Genomic DNA, 10,428 nt, shown 5'->3' on the forward strand with positions numbered 1-10,428 from the left:
GTTCGGAGTACAAAATAAAAGTGATTTTTTAATACAAGGTAATTAGAAGTACATGAGAATGTGTGTGTTCGTCAGAGTTCTGGCATGTTGGCGATTTGTTGTTGTCCATCGGCACTAGGGTTGCCGGGTCTGCTGTTATTCTGTGGCCAGTGACAGGGGTATGTTAACTACGGCATGTTAACTCCGGGTCCGCTGTTATCATGTGGCCAGTGAGAGGGGTTAACTAGGGGTATGTTAACTCGCACGCTTCAACCGAAGGAAACGACGATGTTGCCAAGGATACTTTCTATGCGAAGGTCGACCGAAATTACGGCCGCTGTCCTTCTCATGACATTAAAATCCTCCTTGGAGACTTTAATGCCAAGGTGGGGCGAGAAGACATCTTTGGTGCCACCGTCGGGGGATTTAGTCTACATGAGACCACGTCGAGCAATGGTCTCAGATTAAAAGCATGGTAATATGGTAGTTCGTAGTACTGGGTTCCGTCACTTAGACATACATAAGACGTCGTGGCTATCTCCCGATCGACTGACCAGAAATCAGATCGATCATGTTGTGATCGATGAAAGGCATGCATCTAGCGCACTCGACGTGCGATCCTGTCGGGGTCCCAACATCGACTCCGACCATTATCTTGTTGCAGCTAAGATTCGCACACGGTTATGTGTTGCGAAGGTTGCACGTCGAGGACTGGTTTGAACGCTGCACATCGGAAAGCTGCAATCACAACAGACGAGAGTGTGAGAGCATAGAGAGCAGCAGATGCCGAAATGAAGCTCTTAACTTCTATCTGAGGGTTAAGCGTCTAACCCAAGGTTGTAAGACTGGAGGAGTTGCATGCGAGGACAATGACGGAAACCTAGTCACAGATGCAGAGATTGTGCTGAAGTTATGGAGGGATCACTTCTCAAGCCTGTTAGCTGGCTCTGCCACGGGCTATGAAGATTATGATCCACAAGCCCCAATCTATGTTACTGGTATAGATGTACCGACCCTTAGCCCTGCCTAAGTCAAGGATGCAATCCAACGACTCAAAAACTATAAATCTGCAGGTGCTGATGGCCTGCCAGCTGAATTGTTTAAGGCAGCTGGTGATATGTTGGTAGGGAGCATGCACCAATTTATCAGCAAGATATGGCGTACGGAGAGCATGCTCGAAGATTGGAGCCTCAGCATGATCTGTCCTGTCCTGAAGAAGGGTGAAGCCACATTGCGCACCAATTACCGTGGCATTAGTCTTCTTCCAGTCGCATACAAGGTCCTTTCGAGCGTACTGTGTGAAAACCTGAAACCCCATGCTGAAACACTGATTGCACCTTATCAGTCCGGGTTCAGGCCTGGCAAATCCACTATTGACCAGGTTTTCACCTTGCCCCAAATCCAGGATAAGTCACATGAGAACCAGATCGACACCCATCATATATTCGTCGATTACAAGGCTGCATTCGATAGTCCCCGTCGAGATCGCCTACATGCCGCCATGTCTGAGCTTGGATAGCGTGAGCGTGATGTTACAGCAGCCTTTGGGGCTATTGAAAAAGAGTCGGCTAAAGTAGGACTAGCAGTGAACATGGACAAGACAAAGTTTATGGTGTGATCAAGCAGAGAATCGCGGCGTCTTGATTCTCAGCTGGCTGCAGACAGCTATAGCTTTGAGTCCGTCATGGAATTCATCTACCTTGGCACTGCTATAACTAGCAGAAATGATGTCAGCCTAGAGATTAAGCGAAGAGTCACACTTTACTTTGGGGTCAGTTGGCATTTTAACAGTAGAGCTCTCCCTCGACAGTCAATACTCTTATATGGTTGCGAGTGCTGGATAGTGGTGAAATCCGATGCAGCCGCTCTTGGAGTGTTCGAGAGAAAGATTCTCCGTAAAATCTTTGGTCCGATTTGCGTTGGCGATGCTTATCGCCTTAGATGGAACCACGAGCTGTTTGAGCAGTACGGGGATGTTGATGTAGTCAGTCGAGTTAAAGTTCAAAGACTCCGATGGCTGGGTCACATCGCCCGTATGGAAGAAGACGCTCCGGCCCGTAAGGTGTTTGATGCGGTAATTTTTGGGAAACGGAGGAGAGGACGACCCCGAATGCGTTGGCAAGACCTGATGGAAGCCCAGTCTACATCCGGTGCTGCCAACAGGGTGTGACTCGTCAAGGGTTGTGATGGCCAATTATTATTTTTATAATAGCGTATGAATACCATATTTAAAGTATCAGCACCATTAACGCCATATATATCCCCTACCATCGTATTTACAATAAAACCTTCAAAATTCGACTCCATAAAATTTCCACATTTATAAAAAAAAAAATTCGATTTCCGGCCCTCTCCCGCAGAGCCATGTGGCCAATGGCAGGAAGGAGGGTGCGGAATGGTCGACGGTTACCAAAAAACCGAAGAAACAGCAGCCAAAAAAGCAGCAGCAGCATAGAAAGGGCATGCAGTATGCCGACGTGTTAAAGTTGGTGAAAAATAACCCAACTTTACAGCAACACAAAGATTGCGTCAAAGGCATACGGATGACTGGTAGGGGCGAGCTTCTCATCAAAATGATGAAAACGGCCGACCCAGCCACATCCAGGCTACAGAAGGCTATGCAGGAGACCCTTTCTGATAAGGCAGAGGTTAAGGAGTTGAAGGAGCTAGTCCAGGTAGAGATCAGGGACATTGCTGAATTTTCGTCGAAGGACGACATAATACAGGCAGTTTTCGCCAATCACGAAGGCGATATTCCACCAGCGGCCATTCCTTCCCTAAGGAAGGCATACGGGGGCACGTTAACAGCCAAGATGAGCATCCCGCCCGTTCTTGCGGAGAAGATCCTAGCTGGTGCAGAATAAGATGCCATAAGACAACACCTTATTTCCCCTTCGAGTGGACTGTATTTAATTTTGAGCTTTTTCTTTATTATAAATTACACATGGTTCTTCTTCTTGTCTTTTCTTGTTACATACTAAAAAACTCGATCTCTTCCAATACCAAAAATTAGTGTATATACCAAATAAAATACTGAAATATGTTTATATAACAGCTGCAATGCGTTCATCAACATCCCGGGCCGCCCTGAAACATGGTTTCTGAATTAGGGAGTATTGCTAGCTTGGTGATGGGTCGGGTCATCTCTCCGGTAGACGTCTTAAGCCTTACGGCGCGTACAAGTCCATCTGGTCCTGGGTGTGCTTCCACTACACGAGCCAGTATCCAAGCTGCTGGTGGGAGATTTGAATCCTTCACAAGAACAATATTATCCTTTGCGATGTTAGGTTCCTTATTGTTCCACTTGTGACGTTGTTGCAAAGTTGTAAGATACTCCTGGTGCCAGCGTTTCCAAAATCCCTGATACATTGATTGCAGGTGCTGCCAGTAGTCCAAGCGATTGATAGGCAAATGAGATAGATCACCTTCTGGAACAGTTCTGAATGGGCGTCCGATGAGAAAGTGAGCTGGAGACAAGTATGTGAGATCAGTATCAGGTGTATAGCAAAGCGGTCGCGAGTTCACAATCGCACTAATCTGAGCAATCAGGGTTTGCATTTGTTCAAACGTTAAAATGGATTTTCCCACGACGCGTCGAAGGTGTAGTTTCACGGAGCGTACTGAAGACTCCCACTTTCCTCCCCAGTGCGGAGAATGTGGCGGTATGAAGCTCCACTTGATTCCATCATTGGCCAGCGACTGGGTCACAGTGTGTTGATGCTCCTGTGAAAATAAAAGTTCTTGCATGTCGTCCAGAATCCGTTTGGCACCGACAAAATTTGTGCCATTATCGCTGAAGATCTGCGAGCATTTTCCTCGAAGAGACATAAATCGTCGGAGACAGGCTAAGAAGGTGTCTGTGCTAAGGTCGGTGGCCAACTCCAAGTGAATGGCTAACGTTACAAGGCAGACAAACAGACATATGTAGCCCTTAGTCTTTCGGGGATTACGTCCTCTTCTTTCCTTCAAAATGAATGGTCCAGCGTAATCACAGCCTGAGTGCTGGAAGGGTAGTTCCTCTGTTATTCGAATGCCTGGGAGATCGGCCATGAATTGCTGCGCTGTGGCATTACGTTGGCGAAAGCATTTGATACATTTGTGCACCAGATTCCTTATAAGATTACGCGCTCCAAAAATCCAATATTTTTGACGAGTAATGACAAACAAAGCAGAAACTCCTGGATGAAGATTTACAGTGTGTTCATGTTCCAATATCATTCTTGTGATGCGGTGCGATTTCGGAAGCAATATAGGATGTTTGACATCAGTTGGTAGCTGGGATTGCCTTAGTCGTCCACCGACTCGAAAAAGGCCGTTCTTGCAGACAATCGGAGAAAGCTTGATCAATTGGGAGCGGCTCCGAAGTGGCTTATTTTCCAATAGTAAAGCCTTATCATCCTTAAAACTTGCCTGAGCCACTTGAAGACAAAGAATGCTAGCAGCGTGGATCTCCTCAAAGGTGAGCCCTTTTCCACTTGACAGCGTGCCTGATTTGCTAGCCTTGGTCCTTTGAATAAAGCGTAAAACGTGAGCCACAATTCGAACCAGTTTTGTCCAAGACGAGATGCGTTGAGCCAACTCTTCTATTGTTGAAAACGAATCCACCTCCTGAGTCGTCAATACAATGGTCTTCACTTCTTCCTGGCCATGTTTTTCTGAAAAAGAAGAACAGAATTTGGAGCAGCTCAACTTTACCGCGAGTTTTTCTGGATCTTGTAGCCATAAAGGTCCCATCCACCACAGGTCAAAATGGAGCAATTCTGCAGCAAGCATGCCTCTTGTGGCGCAATCGGCGGGATTTTCCTTTGTATTTACATGGTGCCAGGCATTGCGTGGCAAAACATCTAGAATTTCCGAGGTTCTATTTGCAACAAATGTTTTTAGCTTCGAGGGTGAGTGCGAGAGCCAAGCCAAAACGATGGTTGAGTCGCACCATGCGTGTATTTCGACGTCCTTGTGTTGTAAAGCAGCCTTTATTGATATGATCAACCGACTTAGTAGCAGAGCTCCACACAGTTCGAGGCGAGGTAGTGATTGCTGCTTGAGCGGAGCAACTCGGGTTTTTCCAGCTATGAGTGAAACGGAGATAGTGCCATTTGCTCGCACTACTCGGCTGTAGACGACAGCGGCATATGCTTTGATGGAGGCATCCGAAAATCCGTGCAGTTCGATGTGATCTACCTCGTTGTCAACAAATCTTGGTATACGTAGTTCTTGAATTATATTTAGATCGCTCCGGCATTTGTTCCACCAGTCAGCAATTTTTGAAGGAAGTTCTGTATCCCAACCAAGATCGAGTAGCCACAACTCTTGAAACAGCATTTTAAATTGTACCACCACTGGCGACAGAACACCCAGTGGGCCAAAGATGCGTGCCACGTCCGACAGCACTTGTCGTTTGGTGTTGCGTGGATTTGCTGAGAGGGACACCTTGAATGATAATGTATCTTCGTGCGGATCCCAATGAATGCCAAGAACCTTTGCTGCAGAATTGGGTTCCTTGCCTTGACCTTTGGTTGCTATGCGCGGGGAATTGGAGACCCACTTGCCAAGTTCCATGCCTGCACATTTCATTAGTTGGATCAATTCTCTTTGATTGCAAATTAGCTCCTCCTCAGTGTATGCTCCCGTCAGTACGTCGTCCACATAAAACTCTTCCTTTAAGATTTTGGCAGCAACTGGAAACTTGTTCTTATGGTCATTAGCCAACTGATCCAGGACCCTCACAGCCAAGAATGGTGCGCTAGAGGTGCCGTAAGTTAAAAGCTCATAGTGCTTGATAGGTAGTGTTTTATTTTCTCTCCACACAATACGCTGGTAGTTGCAGTGATTGGCCGCCACCCAGATTTGTCTATACATTTTGACAATATCTGCAGAAAACACAAACTTATACATTCTGAAGCGTATACAAATCGGGAATAAGTTTCGCAAAATACTGGGACCAATATGCAGCGCTTCGTTTAAGGACTTTCCATTAGTATCCTTAAAAGAGCCGTCGAATACTACCCTCAATTTTTGGGTAATTACTGGATGGTGTGGCAAGTAAAAACTAGGCCCTTTCTGAGTGTCTTCTGGCGATAATTCACGCATATGACCTAGACTAAGGTACTCACGCATAAACTGAACATACTGTGCGTGCAGGTTTGGATCCTGCTTTAGGCGGCGTTCCACACCCTTGAATCTTGCAAGTGCTCCTTGTAGTGTATCTGAAAACTGTTCCTTGAACGGAAGTTCGACTATGTAACGCCCCTTGTGATCCCGAGTGTGTGTATTCATAAAGTGTTGTTCAACTTCGTCGTCGTCTGGTTTCCGTTGAAACTCCTGGTTGATATCTTCCAGCTCCCAAAAGCGTCTCAGTGACGCGTCAATGTCAACGGCCGTGTGCATTGTTGTTGTCGATGAAGATCCGGTGGTCATGATAGAGGTTATGACCCATCCAAACACTGTAGAAATGGCGATGATGTTTCCTTTACTGTCAAATAATTTTTGTCCTGTGAACACGGACCATACGTAATCGCTGCCAAATAAAATATCGACTGGCGCCAACGATTGATAATCAGAATCTGCAAGCTCAAAGCCATCGAATGCCTTAAGTGCTGAGGCTTCGATATTGTGTCTTGCCAACCTGGAAGTAATCTTGCTGAGTACGTGGGCACGTACCTTCATTTTATGCTCAGAGATCCTTGACTGCATATCCAGTGTACTGCAGCCTTTAGTTGTCTCAGCCTTGATCGATGAAATTCCAGACACCAAAATACGTGATGGCGAGCGTGCTAGCCCAAGTGCCTGTATGCACCGCTCCGAGATATAAGACAGTTCCGATCCACTATCCAGTAGCACCCGACAGATGATATGCGATCCTTGGGCGTTTCGAACCAACACCAAGGCAGTTGGCAACGCACTCTTGCGTAACCCTTGTGGCTGTTTACCAGTTGTTGATCCTGAGTACGTGGATTTGGTTCCTGGAGTGATTTGCACACGTGCGATGTGGCTGATGGTCGAAGTTGTAGCTTCGTGAGAGCTGAGAACGGGCGGTTCCTCCTCCCTTTTCTGTGTCCGAGCCACAGCGGCTTGCGAATTAGAAATTTCTGCGTGTAGTAAGGAGTGATGACGATTATGACAAATCTTGCATGTAAATTTGGATTCACACTTGCGTGACACATGCCCAGGCTTGAGGCAGTTAAAGCACAAGGATTTTGCTTTAACAAACGTGCGTCTCTGATCTATAGATAAAGCATCGAACTTTGGACAAACATAGATCTTGTGATCCTTAGAGTTGCATTTCAAGCAAGCACCTTCCTCCGTCGATACCAAAGCGTATGAGGATCGCTTGGCTTTGCTTTGTTGTTGCCCCGACTTGAAGTTTACGTCAGCCTCACTTTTGCTGAGTTCAAATTCCTCGCAGCGTCGGTCTAAGAACTTTAGTAGATCGTTTACGGATGGAGATTCCAGTTCACGACTTCCTTCAATCCATTTGCGTCGAGTTTCAGCGTCAATCTTGGCCAGGATTAAATGTATAACCCAGCAGTCCCTGGTTGTTTGTCCTACTGCGCCATCTGTCACATTGCGCAGAACTGTAACATCTGCTCTGGATGTTGACGGTAAATTTACAAAGGTTTCCAGTAAGGTATTGACGATGTGACGAGGTCGATTGTAGCGTTCAATTAGACAAGTCCATGCAGCTCCGTAGGCTGTATCCGTTATTGGCATATGACGTATCAAATCCGCAGCTTCTCCCGTAATGTATGTTTTTAAGTAGTGGAATTTTTGTATGTTCGTCAAATGCTGCTTGCTGTGAATTGTACTCTCAAAGATGTTCTTGAATGCTGGCCACTCCTTGTAGTCACCAGAGAACAGCTTGATATGTATTTTTGCAGTTCGTTCTGGATTGCATTTGCCGTCGAATTTGTTTGCAAGAACGCAGAGTGTTGCTCAGCCAAACGTTGGTTGAGCTCTTGTTGTTGTTGTAGAAAACGAAAAAAGTTTTCGTTTCCTATCCCTGATGCACTTGATGCAGCACCGTCCCTGTTTTCAGAGTTCGTTCCGTTGTTACTTTCTCCACGACTCTCCATTGATGACTCTCTAGCTCGTTTTAAAGACTGAAGCAATGTGTTAGCTTGCAAGAACTTCTCTTCATACTTATCATTGTCGATCGCTGGATCAACATATCCCTCCTCCTCGTCGAAAAGGGCCATTTTGTCGCTAAGGGTCTCAAACTCCTTCCAAACGATGTGAAGCCTGTCCAGAAGCACAGTTATCTCATCCAGTTCCCAATTTGATCCCGCACGTGGATCGTGACGCAGTTAGCAAGCGCGTGAGGCTTGCCTTAGCGCGGCTTCTGGCCGCCTTTACTATCTTCATTTGCTCCATGGTAATCTATAACTTATCCGGTTCCGAATGACCAAAGATATGGTGCAGAATAAGATGCCATAAGACAACACCTTATTTCCCCTTCGAGTGGACTGTATTTAATTTTGAGCTTTTTCTTTATTATAAATTACACATGGTTCTTCTTCTTGTCTTTTCTTGTTACATACTAAAAAAACTCGATCTCTTCCAATACCAAAAATTAGTGTGTCGCAGCACAAAATATACCAAATAAAATACTGAAATATGTTTATATAACAGCTGCAATGCGTTCATCAACACTAGCAGAAGGAAAAATCCGCATCGACTGGGCGCACTGTAGGGTCCGTAAGTCCGTTGAGCCAAAGCGATGCTATAAATGCCTCGCATTTGGTCACATGGCCTTGCACTGCCGTAGCAAGGTCGATTTGTCCAAAGCGGGCTTTAACTGCGGTGGGCTCGATCACGAGTCCAAAAGCTGCAGCAAAGAGGCACGCTGCCTACGATGCGCAAAAACCCATGGCGCAAACTGCAAGCACCACACGCTTAGCAGAAGCTGCCCAGCTTACCAGCAGGCTCTCAAAGCAAAGGGAAAATTAAAATTCTCCAATTGAATTTGAACCATTGCAGAGCGGCTCAGGACTTGCTTGCACAAAAAGTGCGAGCCTCAAAAATAGACCTGGCCATTTTGAGCGAGCCATACGCAAGTAAGCACGATGGGATTTGGTTTCAAAACACCCAAGGTGGTGCAGCAATTTGGAGCTGCAGCCCGAGACCAATGAAGATCCAATGCCGGCATTCAGGCAGAGGTTTTGTCAGGGCGAAGGTGGGTAGCCTTACCATCTATTCGTGCTACATTGCACCCAGCGTGGACTCCCAGACATTTGGCAGCATTGTGGACGACATTCTCGAGGACGCCAGAGGTCGACACCCCATCATCATTGCCGGCGATTTCAACGCCTGGGCAACGGAGTGGGGCAGTCGCCACACAAACCATAGAGGCCACATATTGTTGGACGCTGTTGCCCGGTCAGGCCTCACTCTGGCTAACACAGGGTCAGCCAACACCTACGAGAAGGCGGGAATGGGTTCAGTGATCGACATCACGTTTATGAGCCCAACCTTAACCAGGACGTCAGCATGGCAAGTCTCAGAGATATATACCGGAAGCGATCACCGGGCCATCACCATGGAAATAAGAGACGGGCGATTTAAACGCAAAACACAAATGCGTCCACTGGGTTCCGAGATTCTACCCTCGACCCGCAGGCCCTGATCTTAATGGCGGAAGATCTCGTGTATGACGAGCGTAAGAACGCCAACGAAAATGCTGTATGCATTAAAAAAGCAACTTGGTCAGCATGCGCAGCTTCCATGGAAAGGAGACGTGCTGGCGGTAATGGGTGTCCCCCGGTGTATTGGTGGATCGATGCCATAGCGGAGGCGCGCAGGAAGTGCCACCAGGCACGAAGGCAATATATGCGCTCTCGAGGTAGGCCGAACTTCGCCTCACTCCAACGCCTCTACAAATCCTTGCGGACGGCTCTTAAAAAGAAGATCTCCGCGAGCAAGAAACAATGCTTCGCTAAACTATGCGATGACGCAGACACACGTCCCTGGGGCACAGCGTACAAGCTGGTAATGGGGAAGTTGGCGGCCTTCAGCCAGCCCACCCCAACATGTCCTGAGCAGCTCAGCAACATAGTGGCGCACCTCTTCCCGCCGAGTGTAGCACTGCTGCCACAGCAAGAGCCCTCCCCGCTTCAAAGTGAGAATTTTTCCACGTTCACAAATGCTGCGGAAGTCCTGGCTGAAGTTAGGAGAATCAAAGTCGAAAAGGCCCCTGGCCCAGATATGATTCCTAACAAGGCATTAAAGATCATAATGACGGAGAGATTAGAGATCTTTGTCAAGCTCTTCAATGCCTGTTTTGCTCAGAGAACGTTCCCTGAAGCCTGGAAAATGCAGAGACTGGTACTATTACCCAAGGGCAGTCAAAATGACAACCTTGCGGCCTATAGACCACTCTGCATGCTTGACACGGTGGCAAAGGTATATGAGAGGCTCATCTGCAACCGCATCGAAGTTGCACTGTCCGAGGGT

At 47.0% G+C, this 10,428-nt stretch overlaps 1 protein-coding gene across 1 annotated transcript; it reads right to left on the minus strand.

The window, feature by feature from the left end:
* Positions 1 to 3,048: 3,048 nt before the first annotated feature.
* On the minus strand, positions 3,049 to 8,174 carry LOC122320291. The gene is made up of 2 exons (XM_043208459.1): positions 8,000 to 8,174; positions 3,049 to 7,862 (listed from the first exon to the last, which is right to left on the minus strand). Exons 1-2 carry the CDS (start codon positions 8,172 to 8,174, stop codon positions 3,049 to 3,051), a joined length of 4,989 nt encoding a protein of 1,662 aa, XP_043064394.1.
* Between the last annotated feature and the right edge of the window lie 2,254 nt (positions 8,175 to 10,428).

Source organism: Drosophila ficusphila, unplaced genomic scaffold, assembly GCF_018152265.1.
Source record: "Drosophila ficusphila isolate 14025-0441.05 unplaced genomic scaffold, ASM1815226v1 contig_47, whole genome shotgun sequence".
In the NCBI taxonomy this organism is placed as follows: domain Eukaryota; kingdom Metazoa; phylum Arthropoda; class Insecta; order Diptera; family Drosophilidae; genus Drosophila; species Drosophila ficusphila.